This window comes from Cynocephalus volans, chromosome 11, assembly GCF_027409185.1.
Source record: "Cynocephalus volans isolate mCynVol1 chromosome 11, mCynVol1.pri, whole genome shotgun sequence".
Taxonomy (NCBI): Eukaryota; Metazoa; Chordata; class Mammalia; order Dermoptera; family Cynocephalidae; genus Cynocephalus; species Cynocephalus volans.
The window spans coordinates 104,031,654-104,050,455 of NC_084470.1; the positions used below are offsets into that span (position 1 = coordinate 104,031,654).

General features: G+C 44.7%; 1 protein-coding gene across 1 annotated transcript; it reads right to left on the minus strand.

Annotated features, from left to right (window-relative positions):
* Positions 1-1,795: 1,795 nt before the first annotated feature.
* On the minus strand, positions 1,796-16,765 carry LOC134390207 (cilium assembly protein DZIP1L-like). Its single transcript, XM_063113446.1, is given in 7 exon segments — positions 1,796-2,026; positions 3,415-3,477; positions 4,970-5,098; positions 9,337-9,501; positions 10,199-10,319; positions 14,237-14,325; positions 16,265-16,765. Coding segments are annotated over 7 exon segments (1,299 nt in total).
* Between the last annotated feature and the right edge of the window lie 2,037 nt (positions 16,766-18,802).

Consider the following 18,802-nt stretch of genomic DNA (forward strand, 5'->3'; position numbering starts at 1 on the left):
GGTCGTATTCATGAAGTCTGTGCCCAGTCCTATTTCCTGAAGTGTTTCTCCTATGTTTTCTTTAAGAAGTTTTATTGTTTCAGGGTGTATATTTAAATCCTTAATCCATTTTGAGTTGATTTTAGTATACGGTGAGAGGTATGGATCTAGTTTCATTCTCCTGCATATGGATATCCAGTTATCCCAGCACCATTTGCTGAAGAGGCAGTCCCTTCCCCAGTGAATAGGCTTGGTGCCTTTGTCAAAGATCAGATGGCAGTAAGTGTGTGGGTTGATTTCTGGATTCTCTATTCTATTCCATTGGTCGGTGTGTCTGTTTTTATGCCAGAACCATACTGTTTTGGTTATTATAGCTTTGTAGTATAGCTTAAAGTCAGGTAGTGTTATGCCTCCAGCTTTATTTTTTTTGCTCAGCATTGCTTTGGCTATGCGTGGTCTTTTATTGTTCCATATAAATGACTGGATAGTTTTTTCCATTTCTGAGAAAAATGTCTTTGGAATTTTGATGGGGATTGCATTGAATTCTTATATCACTTTGGATAGTATGGACATTTTCACTATGTTGATTCTTCTAATCCAAGAGCATGGAATATCTTTCCATCTTCTTGTATCCTCTCTAATTTCTCTCAGCAGTGGTTTGTAGTTCTCATTATAGAGATTTTTCACCTCCTTGGTTAACTCAATTCCTAAGTATTTTATTTTTTTGGTGGCTATTGTAAATGGGCAGGCTTTCTTGATTTCTCGTTCTGCATGTTCACTATTGGAGAAAAGAAATGCTACTGATTTTTGTGTGTTGATTTTGTATCCTGCTACTGTGCTGAAATCATTTATCAATTCCAGCAGTTTTTTTGTAGAGATTTTAGGCTGTTCGATATATAGGATCATGTCATCTGCAAACATAGCCAGTGAGTTTCTAACTGAAACCTTTGCAGATAAGAGTTCTGGGTAACATCAGGAGGAGACCTCCAGACGGGACATGAGTGGCCACAGTGGTGAAGATCTGAGTGTTTGGGGAGCAACAGTGAAAAGGAAAGCAGCAGGAGAGGGGACAGATGTGCCACCTGGGTGAAGTGTGGCTTGGAGCAGAAAAGCACAAGGACTGCAGGGACAGGAAGGGTGAACTAGACCGTGACTGTGGGGGCTCAGACAGAGAAGCTGTGTGGAGAAGGTCCACAAGGTGCTGGCCTCAGTACCATGGCAAGGACCAGAGGCCACGGGAGGGCCCAGAGGAGAAGACAGAGGTTTTCCTGAGACCTGGGGCTCAGGAGGGGGAGCTGAGCCTGGGCTGGGCAGAGAACAATCGGCAGTAGGGGAGGAGTCACAGGGCTAGATTTAGGAGTGTGATAAACTGCTCATTGCTCTGGTTCCTCTGAAACCTCAGCAGGGAGAAGGTGCTGGGTGGGCAGCCACGGCTGAGAGCACAGTGGAAAGACACAGCTCTGCATCCGCCTGCCTGGCTGGGGCTGGGTCTCACCCCTGCCACTTCCAGAGTGCCCCGTGCAGACTCACGCCAAGAACCTGGCTTCTCCAGCCTTTGTCATCCTTTGTCAAACGAAGAGAGGGAGAAGGTGATGCCTACCTTCAAGGGGACTAGTGAGGCTTAGAAGAGGAAGGAACAAACTATCAACCAGGCGTCGGGCAATTCTACGGGCTCTGGTGTTGGCATGAACCCTCTGCTGGCAGCCACTGAGCAGGACGGTGCATCTGCAGCCTGGAGGCCAGCAGCTGCCTCTCACCACTCTGTGCCCCTCGTGCCCGAGGACCTTCCTCCCTCCCCTTCAGGAGCCTAATGAGACTAGCGCTGATGAGCCCAGAAGAGTCCAAGGAGCTCCTCACAGGAACAGGCCTGGGGCACCAGGGCCTGGCTGGATGGGGACAGACGTACCCTCTCCTCCTGGGAGGCGATGAGCCCAGTTTGTTCCTGCTGCTGGGTGTGGAGGGCGCTGATCTGGCGCCGGACCTGGGCAGCTGCCTTCCTCTCATCCTGAGACAGGGAGGCCTGGACCCTCTTGTTCTCCTCCTGTGGCTGGTGGTATAGAAGGGTCGGTCAGAAAACTGTCTGTAGGGAACCCTGAGTGCCTGCTGTCTGCAGGGCCTGTGCCAATAGGCCAATACTGGTCAAAGGTTTCCCTTGAAGCAGGGTGGAGGATTTCTAGACCTAGGCAGGGGGCTTTCTAAGAAGACTACTTGGGCCGACCCGTGGCGCACTCGGGAGAGTGCAGCGCTGGGAGCGCGGCGACGCTCCCGCCGCGGGTTCGGATCCTATATAGGAATGGCCGGTGCACGCACGGGCTGAGTGCTGGTCACGAAAAAGACAAAAAAAAAAAAAAAAAGAAGAAGACTACCTACCTTCCAGTTTGGGGATGTTTTCAAGCTGTGCCTGAAGAGAAGTCAGAATGGAATGCAGGCCCCTAAGACCAGGGCAAAAAGAGCTCTCTGTCAGGTGTGCCTACCCACGGGAAGGACATTAAGTGAGGCCACTCACAAATCATCAAATGGACATTAAGTGAGGCCACTCCCAAATCATTTTTAGGCAAAAACAAGAGGTAAACACAAATGTGTAACATGCTGCCTCTGGTGTCAGAGCAAAGAGATTATTAATATTTGCATAAAGAAACTCCAGAAGAATATACAAGAAACCAATCAAAGTCATCATCTGCAGGGTGAGTGCTGGGGACAGGTAGATGGGGATGTGTGGAAGTGAAACTTTACTCAGTATACCTTAATTTATTTCTTCTGCTTTTGGAATGAATTTGATCTATTTGAACTAATGAGTTTGAGTAATGTTTCAATGTTGCAAATAAAGTAAAGCCATGACACGGGGATGACTGTGCATCCCTGCACTGAAGTGGGGAGTGTCCACCCGGGGCTGGGCTCCGGCCTCAGCACTCTCACCTTCTGAGCTGCAGGCAGGGCCTGGGGCTCCTGTTACCCAGCCTGCTTCCCTCCTTGCCTTCTCCTCAGGGACATTGCTACAGAAGCTGTTTCCTCTGCCCTGGGCCTGCTGCCCTGTTCACTGGTCTCAGTATGAGTCCTTCCAATTCAACTCCCCTGAACTATCCTCGTGGTCCACAGCCACCTGGCTCTCTCCTGGACTGGGGGCATTTCGAAGAGGAGCCCACACACAAAATGACCAGGGGATTCATGTGAGGCTGATAGAACAAAAGGGCCTGAAGGCGTCACCCCTGAAGAAAAGCTGTGTTGGGCTCAGCTGAGAAGACCTGAAGGCCCTGCCCCTGGCCAGGGAAGTCGCTCGCCTTGCAGCTGACCCCTTCTGTGTATTGATGGGGGTCCGCAGACAGAGTCAATGGCAGCAACAAAATATGTGCCAACCAGTTCCAGGCAGGGGGTTGCTGAATTATGCGAGGAGGTCACAGGAAACCAGGCTCCGCTGGGCCACCCAACAAGAGCTGCTTCCATCATCTCAGCCACTTGCTCTTCCTGCAGGTTCTTCACTTTCCTCTTGCACTGCATTTTCTGAAAAACAGTCAAAGCTCACCAAATGGGTCTCTAGATGTTAAAAATATATAATAACACTACAGGAATTAAAAAGTACCTGCTCATGATTAGGCAGACAGAGTGGTGGAACAGATAAAGAAGGGGGAAAATGGAAACTTAGTGAGGGGAGGAGGAGGGGATTATTATTTTATTTATTTTTATTTTTTCTGACCGGTAAGGGGATCGTGACCCTCGGCACGGTGTGGTTCGCACCACGTTCAGCCAGTGAGCTCACCGGCCACCCCTATATAGGATCCGAACCCGCGGCCTCAGTGCTACCAGCACTGCACTCTCCTGAGTGAGCCATGGGGCCGGCCCGGAAGGAGGGGATTATTGACTAATGGTGTTTAAGCGAGTGGCTAGCTGTTTAGAAAAAGATATGAACTTGGATCCTTATTATATATCTTAAACCAAAATAAATTCTAGCTTGGTCAAAGAATTGAACATAAAATATAAGGCCATAAAAGTACTAAAAGAAAATACAAGAATATTTTCTTTTCAAATCTCAGAGTATGGATGGCCATAAAGAAAATATTGATAATTTGGACGTTTTTGACCATGGGAACATTATTCATTTCTGTATGAACAAACCATGATTAAGTGAAAGACTGATAAAAAAAAAACGGAAAAATCGCCACAACTAGCGCAACAATTGGGTTAATTTCTACACACTCACAGTTGTTATGGAAAATCATCAATAATAGAAAAATAGTCAGAATGTGAACAGAGCTCACAGGAAAAGAATGGCTTTTTAGAATGGGAAACTTGTGAAATATCAGTGGAAACTCTTTACTGTGGCTTTTAGTTAGACTTTAAGCTCTTTCTCCACAACACTGGAGAAGAGAAACAGGAGCAGAACAGATTGAGTGATGGTGCCTGCTGCCCCTTCTTGCCAAGGAGTTGTCACTGATACAGATCATTTACAACTGGATTGCACTGAGATTCATCCAGTGGTGGCCAGAGCCACTTCCCACCAGCCCATGGAAGCAGACTATGCACAAGTCTCCCCGACTCCATTCAGTGACCTCACATTCCAGCCATGGTGGGAGTATTTACACCATGGAAAATGGCAAATGCTGCAAATCAAAGCTTGTTTAGTTCCAGAGAGATGATTGCTAACCATTTACCATCGCACCACTGGATCCATCCCAAATATCTTAAAATCTGGGAGACTGTCACACTAAGAGCTATTTTCAACTGGAATAGAATTGAAATGGGGGCAAAGATGTCCAATAAGAGACACAGCACTATGTATTTTGAAAAACATCCCAGGCAAATCTGACATTCTACATGTATCACCTGCCTCACCTGAGAACACCATGCCTTCATGGATTGGCAGAAGTTCTGAAAATACAGAACTCTGGGGTCTTTCAACTTCCCTAAATCCATAGAGCAAAAATGAGAGAACGTATTGGAAGACAACCTCGCTCTTGGCTTGCTCTGGGAAGAAAGGAACAGAGTGTCAGCTCACCTGAATTTCCATCTTCCGTCTCAGGGCTTCGAGCTCCTGTGTCTGCCTGAGTCTCTCCTCAGACTCCTCATCCCGCAGTGATCCGAGGTTGGACTCCATTACACTGTGGGATTGCAGAGCCTGCAGTTTCTGAAATGACCAGGCCATAGTTTTATTTAGATAAAGATCTAATCATGATGATGTCTTTCATACTTTGAATAGTGTCAGAAGGACACACCCTAACCCAACCAAGAACCCCCAACTGGTCCTCACTAGATACCTGCACACCTGCAAGTCAGCATTCCCCTTCACTCACGTTCTCCTAGGCTCAGCCCTGGCACAGGAAAGCAAGCTCCCATGGAAGAACAGAATTCGAGAGTATGATTTCAGTGTCACTTGAATTCTGCTGTACTTAAAACCCCAAGCTCGCCTAACTGCTGCCCCATTTCTGCTTCAGTCTGTAGTAGGCTGAAGAGAACCAGACTCTTAGAGCCTATGGGAGGGTCTCCTGCACCCCAGATCACTCCCTGAGGACTCCTGGTCTTCCCCGAGAAAAAATCCTGGCTGTCACCAGGAAGGGCTGGTTTTGCACAGCTTAGAGTCATGTCTTCAATACCTGATGATTCCTGAGCTAGCAAAGGCACTGAAAATTGCACAGAGAGGATACCTTCCCGTTCAACTATGGTTGTTTTTCTTAAACATATCACTATCACAGTAACAAAAGCAACAAATCACCATCTCTATTACTCTATGTAACTCATAAGCCCTATTTAAGCATTAAGGAACTGCGCGCCCCTGAGTTCAACTTGGTATCCTTCTTGCTAACTCTTTTCAACTACTGCTTAAACAATATTGGGTTCAAATGTTAACCATTCCTAAACTCCTTGAACATTTTCATAGAGTCAAATGCTTTATCAGATGTATGCACAGCTCTGGATGTCTGATGGGTCACTTTTGGTTTCCACACTGCCGCTTATGACACACCATACAGCCTGCTTTCTGGGCACCACAATCCTTCATGGTATCCTCCTTACAGTTAGAGGCTCCTTTGGCTGCTCAATTTACCCCATCTAATCTCAAGTTCTCTCTTTGGTCCAGGTAACTTAGCCAAGGTAAGCTGTCAGATTTCCATATTAGAGAAAAGTTTTTGAGGAGAAATATTTTCAAAATGTATTTAGCTCTCATTGGCCCTCCTGACATCAAGGAGAATCCTTTCTTGTGTTTTGAAAATGGACTATCTTACAGTGTTTTTCACAATCATTCTAAACGGAATCTTTCCTGTTTCCCCCTCCCCCCGGAATTAAAAACAATTAATTAGCAAAATAATTATCCAACTACACTGAGAATTTTGTATACAGTTTCGTTCCTGTACTTTTACAAAAGTAAAATAAAATGTTGAGGAGACAGGAGTGAAACAAACAAACACCAAAACACAACATTAGCAATCCTTTAAGAAGGAAAAAAAATGGATCGGCTATTCCAGTTTAGGATAATGAGATCCAAGTTAAAAGGAAAACCATGGATGGTAAGGATTTTGTCCTCATTAACCAAAACTCAGAATTTTCTAACCAAAAGTAACCTTTTGACCCTTGATGAAGTGTTTCTGAACAACTGCAAATTCAAATCGATACCTGTTTATCAGTGTCTACTCCGCTAGCACGTGTCAGGGAAGTGTGGGAGTCAGGTGACATTCAGATGAGCTCGGAAATGATGCTTGTGGAACTGGGTGTCAGTAGCATGAGAGCCATATGGTGAACCAGCATCTTGTCTTCCACAGGTCTTTTTTTACCCTATTGGGGTGAATTTAGGCTGGGAGGGCTCAGGTCATTTTAGATACTGCTTGTCCCCATCCCCCCCGGCCTCACACAGCTCTCATTTGAGCCCAACACCTTCCATCCTTGGCTTTCCACCTCAGAATGAGATGATGGACCACCCAAGACTCCAGGCATATCCTATAACAATTCCCTTTTGCAAAAGCTGCCAAGGTGTTTCTTTAGGCAAAATGTGGAGTGATCGTGAGAAATACTAGTAGACATTTCATTTTCAAATACAAGATTCTGACTTCTGATCAAGATGGCCTAATAAATGGTCCCCAGCAAAACTCTCCACAATCAACCAATTTACAAGTATTAAAAAGCAATGAACTGCCAAGCTGGGGCCACCAGAGCTCAGGGAAAGAGTAAGAGAGACCTACAGAGTTCATGAAGGCAGCACAAGTCACGATGAGAGGAAGAAAGGACCGCTCCAATGGTTTCGAACCCCGGCTGCTTCAATGTTGGCCCTGGTGAGCACACAGAGTGGAAGCTGGCAAAAGATGCGGCTGTGCACTTCATATGAATTTGCTTGGAGGCAGCAGGGGAGAAGAAGGTCTTCCTGGCCCTTAGGCCAGCAAGGCCACTAACAGGGTTCCCGCAGACCCACATAGGAGCAAGGGGCCACATACAACTGAAAAAGGGAACCACTCAGAGGCCAGTGAGTCATCACAAGGGACCAGCAGCATGGCCCATCACATGGGAAGTGTTTGGAGTTTAGGAGATGGCAGAGATTGGCCCACTGGGAGAACACTGGGGCACAGCATGGACAGCTGATCTGCCCCCCAATTAGTGTAGGCCCACTCAGTGGAGACTGGTCAGGAATATTGAACTCCAGGGGGAGCAGTTTATTGGAAAGTCTCAGGCCCAGACCAGAGTTTCCACACAACCCCGGTGTACCAGACCTTACAAGACCTGGAAGTGCTTACAAGTCAACAATTAAAACCTGAGCTGCACAAAAAGCCTGCCCCAGAGAATCAGCAGCAAAGCAGCAATTTATCTCAGCCACAGGACTCAAGTGTTGGTTCCCACAGGAGGTTTCCGCATTTTTGAATTAACCAAAGATCAACAAATAAGTTCCAGTGCAGAGTTTCCATGGTGGGAATAGTGTATAATCCAACACAGAACTGAAAGAAAAAAAAAAAACCCGCCGATCAGAGACAAAGTTCTGGTATTAACCAGTGAAGGTCTAACACCATCAAAGAACACCTATAAAACCTAGAAGGACCGGAAGCCTCCTGGCTCCCAAGCTTGGGTGGGAGGATGCTGAAGGCCTCGGCCATGCCCCCGACATCTGCATCCAACCCAGTGATGACCACCAAACTGCTGCCAGAAGCACGCCGGGGGTCCTGGGTTGAAGGGGGGCCCCAAGGACCTCAGCCATGCACCCCTAAAGTCTACCAAGCTGTGACCAAGCCACTGCCAGAAGCCCCCTGGGCTCCCCTGCAGGAATGAGGGGGGCCACAGACCTCAGCCACATACCCCTTCTCTTCCCCCCATTCTATCCACCCCCCTCTTTCCCTCTTCCCCTCTCCCAACTGCTCCACGACATCTTAGAATGTAAAAAATAATAATATTAATAATAAATAATTTAATTTAAAAAACAAAAACAAGATTCTCCTTGATATTAACAGGACCAATGAGATATAAATACATTTTTAAAATATTTTCCACAAAACCTTTTTCTTGATACATTTCCAGCCACTGATGTATATATACATACACATGGGAAGATACTCCAGGGGTAACTTTAATAAGGTTTTCCTGCATAAACGAGATGGTATATCTGGTACAAGAGCAGGAGCTTTGGAGTTTAAAGAGCTAGGTTCAAATTCCAGCTCCACCTATTACTAACTGAGTGACTTTGGACAAGGTTTGTGGCCTCAATTTCTTTACTCGTTAAGAATGACTGCTTTAAAAAACAAACAAACAAAAAAGAACTTTAAAAAAGTAATTAATAAACTAATGATGCACCCACTGTGAGAATGATGTGTTTGATTGTTATAAGGATTAAAAGTTAGTGCTTTTATAAAGTGCTCTGCACAGGGGCTGGAAAATAGTGAATACAGTCAGTAAAAGTTAGCTGTTATGTGGGACCTTCACAGACCCCAACAGAGAGCCCGGCATGCAGCCAGCACTCAGAACATCTGTTGGGAGAAAAATGCATTCCTTTAGATTTTGCCTCATTTCTTGTCCAGTGATGAAAGGCCTTTGCAAAAATAAGGATAATATCTATTATATTGCTATATGCCTCATATACTACTGGCGTATTACTACATTCCAGATAATGTTAAGTACTGTGTACTGTACATATGCTAACGTAACCCTTTCAGAAGCCTATCTTACAGAAAAGAAATGCAACACAGGGAGCTTGGGTGACTAGTCCAATGTCACACAGCCAGTATGTGACATAAGAGTGCTTCAGCCCTAGGCACTGGCCTATGACATCGGGGCTCAGAGTGTATTGACCCCCAATGGCAGATGAAGAAAAATTAGTACAAACTAAGAAATGAATTTTGAGAACACATAAGCAGATTTTCAACAAAACAACTTTGAAAAGCCTTTTCTGTTGGGTACCTCTTCTAGAATAGAATACTTGTTGGTGATACTTCTACATTCATCGCCCAGTAATTTTTTTTTTTGCTTATCTATTTCTTCATAAAGCGTGGTCCACTCTTTTTCTTTCCACTCTTCCAATTATTTCCTAGATTCTATTTCCCTCTGATGACCGATTTCTGCTTCCTACGAAGAAAAGCAAGAATGATATAATCAGTAATTCCGCATTATAGCAAATCTTTGCTGAGGACCTGCTGGGCCCTGGTCCACGCAAGTCACTATGGAGACCCAAAGAACATCTACCCCGCCAGTGCCCTCTGTGTGCACTTGGGGATGGCCAGTCTAATCCAGTCTCATCTAATTGTAAAGTCCCCTGAGGATAGGACTTGTCTTTCTTCATATTCCTCCCAATGCCCAGCCTGGCTGGTGCTCAGTGAACGTGTGCTGAGGGAATGAGTGATGAATGAACAAATGAAGCAAGGAGCAGGGCGAGTTTGCATATTTTCATTCCACAAGCATTTACTGAGCACTTCCTGTGGGATGGGTTCTGAAGCTTTCAGAATCAGACCCGGTCTTTTGTCCTCAAAAAGCTAACTAACAGTATAAGAAGATAAGGTTCAAGTTCAAATGCCCTCAGAGGGTGCTGATTAATGAAGCCAATTGAAACTCTCTGCTCTACTTTAAGCCACAAAGGTCTGGCAAAGATAATTCGATCTTCCTTTCTTGACTGCTCAAAATTATTTGCCACATCCGGGAAGAGGTCATCCCAGCTCTCACGCCTTGGGAAACAGCTGGCACTTTGGCCTGTGAGACTCACATGCATCGTGAGTCTCTTGGGTAGTCTGTGACCCAAGTCTCCCTGACGTTTGTTCCCTGTGCCCACCTGCAGCTGTCTCTGCCTCTCAACCTCCCTCTGAGCTTCCAGCTCCCCTTGGGTCCACTTTAGCTTGGCCCGAAGCTCTCCCAGCACTTCTTCCGCTGGCTGTCCTGCTTCTTCTGTTTTCCTGTGGGGTCCATGCAAAGAGAGGCTTATCAGCTTAAGTCAAAAGTCACTGGAGTGTAGTCTCTTGCCGCTTCAATCAGTCACACCTTGTTCTGAGACCAGCTTTGCTACTTAGTACATTGATTTGGGGTCAATGACATAACCTCCCTGACCTTCTGTGTCTCCAAACTGCAAAATGGAGGAAATAGTATTACCAAACTCAGAGGGTTACTGTGAGGATGAAATGAGATAATGCAAGGTACTTAGCACAGTGCCTGGCTCAGCAGCTCCATATGTGTGAACTACTATTGTATTATCATTTAAATAAGTATTTTGACAGTAGACACCTAGAAATGTAAAAATTCCTAGAGTAACAGAAGCAGTGTACACACCAATTATTAATACAAAGAACATAGTGATGTATTCTGACAGCAATCAGACAAGAGTTTAAATTAATGAAAATAATTGTAGTTTTAAGTTTACGCTTTTCAATAATACAGCATAATTTAAGTGTGTCATTTTAAATTTCAAATGAAAAAAAGACAGCATGTGTAATAAAGTAATATTTTAACCAGGTTGCTTTAAGTGTATACTTTACATTTTTTAAGTTAAAAAGAATGATTCAGAATGAAGTATAAAAGACCATTCTAAGTATACCACACACTGATAACACAAGAGTTAGGGGTTACTGAAAAAAGATACCAATTGTACTTGAACATGTGTTACTTTTAAAGTATGTTTAGTGCTTATTAGATAGACAGTATTGTTATTGAAACTCTAAGCCTCTTTTGGAGAAAGAGATGTGGCCTTTCTCAGGTTGAAGTTTTTGGAAGCAAACAATTTTTAGATGTAGTAGAAATTAATTTGATTTAATACAGTGATTTGAGGTGAGTATGGCATAGGATAGCTGGGCTTCTGAGAAGCCAGCTCCCCAAGAATAAAAAGGTCGTGAATACTGATGAATCACTAGTTACCTTAAGAACACATTTCCCCTCTCCTTATAGCACTTTACCTTAAAGAAATAATAAGAGATGTACACCAAAATTTACATGTAACAATACTGATCATAAGATTTCTAATACAGAAATTCTTGCGTGAGCCATATACGAGGGTACTTCAGAAAGGTTATGGAAAATAGAATTAAAAGACAATATGAATCTCTCCATGAACTTTTCGAAGTACACTCATGTTCAACAGGAGGAAATTATGATAGCCACTTGATAGAATATGATTCAGCCTTAAATACCAAGTTTTCAAACAGAAGTTAATGACACTGGAAAACGTAATACACTCTGACATGAAAGTAAGCAATAGTCAAAGTGCATAATACTATATGATTAGGTATGTCTTGTTCAAAACCCTAACAAATAGAGCAGGGGAAGGCCGTGAACAGGGGTGGTTCTCACATATGTGTGATAAGAACTATCACAAAGGACTCTGCAAAACCACAACTTTGCACAAAGGCCTTTACAACCTTACACAGAAAATACTTCTGTGAGGACATCGGCCCCGCGATTGCCTGTCCCACCTTGGACTGGCGTACCCTGTTATTGATCCTTGTAGCCAAGGATAACTATCCCAAAACAATTAAGTAATCCTCCATCACTTTTCCTTTAAAACCCTTTGTCTTCCTTTACCTCCCTGAACATGCACATAGTTTGCTATCGCCCATGTATTCCCCTTGCAGTGCCCTATTCCCGATTAAACTCTTTTAGACAGCCTCTCTGTTTGTTTTTCAAGTTGACAGTCTACAGGCAAAATGATAGAGAATACACCAAAATATGAACTGCTGGTGCTACTGTCTGGTTTTCATTTTCTCTTTTCTATCTTCCTGCATTTATATGTTCTATATAAATATGTACATATTTTTAATTCATCTATTTTTTATTGCATATTGTATTGGATACAGTGTGTTGTTTCAATACATGCATATATCGTACAATGATCCAATCAGAATAATTAGCATAGCCATCACCTAAACATTTGTCATCTCTTTGTGGTTATAACATTCAAGATCCTTTCCAGCTATCTTGAAATACACAATACAATATAATAGCTTAGCTGTAGCCACTCTGGAGAACCAGAACCTATTCCTCCTATCTAACTGTAACTTTCTAATGTATCCACTTACCATCTTCTCCCTGTCCCTTGTCCCAACTCCCCTTCCCTGCCTCTGATAACCACTATTCTACTCTCTATTTCTTTTCTGTTTTTTCTCTTTATTTTTCTTGATTGACCCATGATAATTGTATGTATTTATGGAGTACAGTGTGATATTTGGGTACATTTATACAGTGTGCAATGATCATATCAGGGTATTTAGCATACCCATCACCTGAAGCATTTGTTGCCTCTTTGTATTGGAAACATGCAAATTCCTCTCAATTCGCTACTTGAATTATACAGTAATTTTTTTTTTTGTCTTTTTCGTGACCGGCACTCAGCCAGTGAGTGCACCGGCCATTCCTATATAGGATCCGAACCCGCGGCGGGAGCATCACCGTGCTCCCAGCGCCACATTCTCCCGAGTGCGCCACGGGCTCGGCACGATTTATAGAGTAATTTGTCGTTAACTGTAGTCACCCTACATTGCCCTGGAACACTAGGTCTTATTCTTCCTGTCTCTCTACAATTTCGTGTCCATGGACCACTCTCTCCCATCTTCCCTCCCACCTCCTCACACCGGTCTCTAGCTACCACTATTCTACTCTCCATGTCTGTGAGATCGACTTTTTTAGCTTCCACCTATGAGTGAGAACATGAAGTATTTCTTTTTCTGTGTCTGGCTTATTTCACTTAACATAATTTTCTCCAAGCTCATCCATGCTGCTGTGAATGGCAGAATTTCATTCTTTTTATGGCTGAGTGGTATTCCATTGTATATGTATGCCACATTTTCCTTATCTGATCCATCAATGGACATTTAGGTTGGTTCCATATCTTGGCTATTGTAAATAGAGCTGCGAAACACATGGCAGTGCAGGTGTCCCTTCGACATGTTGATTTCCTTTCCTTTGGATATACCCAGTAGTGGGATTACTGGATCAAATGGTAGCTCTATCTGTAGTGCCTTGAGGAACCTCCATGCTGTTTTCCGTAATAGCTGTACTAATTTACATTCCCACCAACAGAGGGAATCAAAGACATATATTTTTATCAGAAAAAAATATTGAAGACATGGAAAAATTTGTTTCTCTTTAGCAGCCTCCAGTGCTGAACCAAGAATTAGATATGTAATAAATGCATAGCAGCTAGGTAAATGGTCCTGTTTTAAAACTTTTCTGTTCTTTGAAAAGGTAATTAAAATTATGGTAAATAGGAAAAATGTTCTATTTACGGGGATTTTTACATTTACATTTATTTTATGTTTCAACCGATCTTTTTTTTTGAACTCCAAAGAATGGGTATAAAGTATAGAAATCTATTTATGGGGAAAACATACAGCCTTGCTACTCATTTTGGAATTTGAAATAGTAAAATTAAAGTGATTAAGTCATGGTAAGTTCAGGTACACAGAAAAGTCAGAGAACTGGTCTGACTGCTCATTTACACCTTGTAGCTAGCATCAGAGAATGGCAGATTCACAGAAGGCTGGGAAGTAAGGGCCCTTCAAAGTCACTCTGTCTGACTGCCCCATTCACACTGATGGCCACTGAGTTGCAGACGGGGAAGCACTGGCCAAGGTCACATAATAGAAACGGACAAAACTAACACTGAAAATTACCTGTCAGACTCCCAGCCCCGCTTCTGTACACAGGTGGTCAGAAATCCTTCCAGCCCACATAGAATCCCTCAGGGTGGGTGGTGAGATGACCCCATCCTCAACTGGAAGCTGAGGTTCTGAGGGCACTTTTAAGTGATATTTGTGTCCCCCGCCCACTGATTGCCTGCCCCTGGTGCTTCCACAGTCCCAGGAGGGCCCCAGGCTGCTGCCTGGACTCACCACCTTCTGCCACGCCTGCATGCCTGCGCTGGATGTGGCCCTGGAGAAAGGTGGCACTCATGAAGGTCTTGTCACACAGGTGGCACTACATGAGGGAAAGCAATGGGGATGACAGGATTAGATCACCCGAGTCAGCTTGGGATTTCCCCTAGCCCAACATCCTGTTCTTGTGGGACCCCTGGGCTACTTCCGAAAGGAAGAATTTGATTTCCTGAGGAAGGCCGTGGTGCCCACCCAAACTGCCCATTAGAATCACCTGGAGAGCTTTAAAACACCGCCCGTGTCCCAGGGAACTGTGAACACTGACTGAATATGGGATGATACTAAGGAATTTCTGTTGATTTTTCAGGCTGTGATGATGCTGTTGTGTTTCTGCTTAAAAGCGGGAATCTTGCTTTGTAGAGATAGAAACTGAAATATTTGCAGATAAAATCAAATGACTAACATGCTTCAAAACAATCCAGGTGTGTGTGAACGTGGGGAGAGAAAAGACGCAACAGCACGGCCGTGAGTTGACAACGGCTGGGCGGGGCAGTTTGCAGAGGAAGGCTCATGACGTCACTCTCTCTACTTCGATATACTCAGAATATATATATTTGGCATTTGTCCCCAGTTCCTGGCACAGATCTCCTAAAACCTTTGTAATTAACTGAGCAATAGGGGTGACAGGAGTATCGTTTGTAATAATGTTTGGTCTTAGTCTCTGGATCCTAACACAAGAGCTTCTGAGATTTTGGAATCTCTGGAGTGACGAGTGTCAATGAGATGGCTGGTGGGGGGCTCCCCCGGATGGCTTCAGGAAGGGTGCTGGTCACCAGAAAGACCAGGCATGATTAGAGGGATGGGACTTTCAGACCCACAGCCCATCCTCCAAGGAATCGCCAATGATTCAATCAATCATGCCTACACAGCAGAAAGTCAATAAAAACCCTGAATGATGAGGTTTAGAGAGCTTCCAGGAGGATGAACACATTGAGGGGCTGGGAAGCTGATGTCCTGGAGAGGGCACAGGAGCTCCTAGCCCTCCCCATACCTCACCCTACACATCTCTTCCATTGGACTCTTCTGAGCTATAACCTTTACAGTAAACCAGTAACAGTGAAAGTATCTTCCTGAGTTCTGTGACCCATGCTAGCAAATTATTGAACCTAAGGAGGGGTGGTTGGGGGAATTCCCAGTTTGTAACCAATCAGTCAGGAGTACAGGAGGACTGGGACTTACAGTTGGCATCTGAAGTGTGGCCAGTCTGGTGGGACAGAACACTTAACTTGTGGGATCTAATGCTAACTCCAGGTACACAGTATCAGCATTTAATTACATTGAAGAACACCCAACTGGTGTTAAAGAGTCAGTTTGTGTGAGAAAACACACACACACACACACACACACACACATATTTGATGTCATGAGTTTTGTGAGTAGAAACACACACACACCCTGTACAGCCTAATCTGATACCCTTGGGCTCTCTGGCCATGAGCAGTGAGTTTGGATGTGTTGTCCCCTCCAAAACTCATGTGGGAATTTGATCCCCAATGTGGCAGTGTTGGAAACTGATTGAGTCAGGGGGCAGATCCCTCATGAATAGATTAGTGCTCTCCCTGGGGGAGGGGGGAGTAATGAGTGAGTTCTCGCTCTACTAGTTCTCGCAAGAGCTGGTTGTTTATAGGACGCTGGCACCTCCTCTCTCTCTCTGTTTTACTTCCTCTCGCCATGTGATCTGCTAGTACCTGCTGGCTGCCTGCCACTTTTCTGCCATGAGTAGAAGCAGCCTGAGGCCTGTGCCAGATGCAGCTGTCCCAGAATCGTAAGCCAAAGAAACCTCTTTTCCTTACAAATTACCCAGTTTCAGGTATTCTGTTATAGCAACATAAATGGACTAATACAAGCAGCATCTCTAAAATCTACTCCTAACCAGTCAGGAGAACTCCCAGCAGCCTCATGGCCCAGGACAGTGCTGCCCAGCTGGCCCAGTGGCCAGCCACAGAGCCCTCCCACTTCCCCACCTTGTGGAGTCTCCTCACCGGGTGGTCGCTGTGGGCATCTGTCTGCACTAGCAGCTGCTGCAGGGTGCTGATCATCTTGTGACGCTGGTGGCTCTCCTTCCTCACAACCTTGAGCTCGTCAGTCTGGTGGCCCAGCGCCACCTGGCTTTGCTGCTGCTCGCGCAGGCTGGCCTGCAGCCGTGCCTCCAGCTGGGCAAAGCTGGCACTCAGGCACTCCTGGCAGTGCAGTAGGTACTCAATGCTAAGCTGTGCCAGACGCAGCACCTTGAGGAGCACCGGGTCCACAGGCTGCCCACAGCAGCTGCAGGCTTCCTGCTCCAAGTTGCAGAAGGTGACGCCATCAATGTTCTCCTGCAGAGCCGCCACGTCCACCTCCCGGGCCACACGGTCCACATCCAGGGCATTAATGCGCCTCCAGTCTATGCTCTCACAGCGAGGCTGGAACTTGAAGGCGGGGAGTGTGTAGGCCCCAAAGAGGAGGCCACTGAGTCCCCCAGCACTGGCAGCTGGGGACTGCATGGGTGGGGCAGCCCTGCTATGACCACCACGGACGGGCACCACCAAGTCCACAGCTGCAGGACACGGAGCTGAGAGGGCCTAGAAAATAAGAGAGTCTGAGTTAGGTGAGGTGCGTGTGGCTGCACATGCTTTGACCCACCAGCAAGAGCTGAGGTGGGGCCAGGCGAGGCGTCTGCACACAGCTGCAGTGGATGTGCACATGCTGCTGTGCACAGGGACAATGTGTGCTGTGCCACCACAGAGATGTGGATTCCAATCCTCTGCCTTGGGCACATCATTAAGGCTCCTGCACATATGGGGGTTCCAGGGGCCCACTTTCCAGGCTTGTGGTTTGGAGGGAGGCAGGGAAAGCACCCAGCCTAGTCCCTGGCACTTAGTAGGTCCGCAGTGAGCCCCCCATGCCCACCTCCACTGCAGGAGTGCCTGGCAGTGGTATTTGTCAGTGGGGAGCTGTCCCATGGAGGAGGGTCCTTCTACATTTACCAAACCTACATTTACCTCAGGATAAAGTTCAACAACAAGCCGTGGGTGGCAGTGCCACCTGATGTCCACCATGCCCCACCCTCTCCTCCTGTAATTACAGGATTCCAGGGGAGCACGGGTGGGCTACCTTTCCCAGCTTCCCCAGTAGTAAGGTGTGACGACGTGACTAAGTGTTCTCCAGTGAGCTGGGGTCCACTCCTGCCCTCAGGGGCCTCAGAGAGCAGCTGTGTCTCTGCACAGGTTGTGTGAATCCATGATGGGCTTTTTTTTTAAAACCTAAAATTTTAATGAAAAGAACTCCAGTTTGTTGCCAAAAGATTTAGATTCTACTCTGCACACTTTTGGTGATCATAGAAATTGTCTTCTCTCTTTAAAGAGCAGTTTGAAAATATCAATGGGAATTTAAGTAAACATTCCACTACTGAGAATGACAACTTATCCTATAAACAAACTCAGAAGTGCAAATGTGCTTGTAAAAAAATTGTCATTGTGATGTCATTTGTAAAAGTACAAGAAAAAAAGGAAGAGGGAGAGGGGTTAGAGAGAAATTGGGTGATGGACACAAAGAATAATTACGATTTGTAATGATGAACGTGCTGATAACACTGATTTGATCATCACATATTGTACACAAATACTGATAGTCAACTCTGTATCCTATAAATATGTACAATCAATTATGTTTCAAGTGTAAAAAGAAAAGAAAAAGTAGAAGAAAGCAAATTACAAAGTACAATGGTCGCTCAATAGAATCTCTCTACAATGGAATGCCATGCAGCTATCGATAAGTATAAGGCAGCTGCACATGTGCTGATATGGAATCATGACCTCCAAGATACACACACACACACACTGTATCTGCATTAATGATATAGTAATGTAATCATATTTAATAATATATCATAAAATAAAACATATATATATCACTTTAGAATGGTAGCCTGTGACAGAAAGGAGGAAAATGGGAGAATGAATTGTGGATAAATAATAGAAGGATCATGTGTGAGTAGGAAAAGGTCAGATAGATGGATAAATAGAGAGACCTTATGCAGCACAATGATGATATATATACATACATATACACACATAGTAATGATTCATATTTGTTATAATTTGTTTATAATGAATAATACATGCTTATTTATGATTCTTGTATGTGATTCATTTTTATATATATTATTTCATAAGCATAGACTATTTCTGGAAGGATAGACAAGAAGCTATTAGCAATGGCTACCTCTGGGAAGTGAGAATGGAGATTAGAGAACTTTTATTTTTCACTTTCCACCTCCCTATACTATTCAAAGTTCTTCCCACCATCATCTATTACTTTTATTATTTTCTGAAAGACAAAAATACAATTTCAACCCTTGAGGAAATGAAAATCTAACTGAGGCAATAAGAGGCCCCTGTTACCCTGTGCAATCAAGTTCTTCTTGATTATGTGATTCAGTCTTTCCAGTGCAAAGGAGAAATGGAAGAGAAGGTGCTGACCTCATGAAGGAGGAAGACCTTGAGAAAACAGTAGGGCCGGGCTGCCAACGAGGGGAAGGG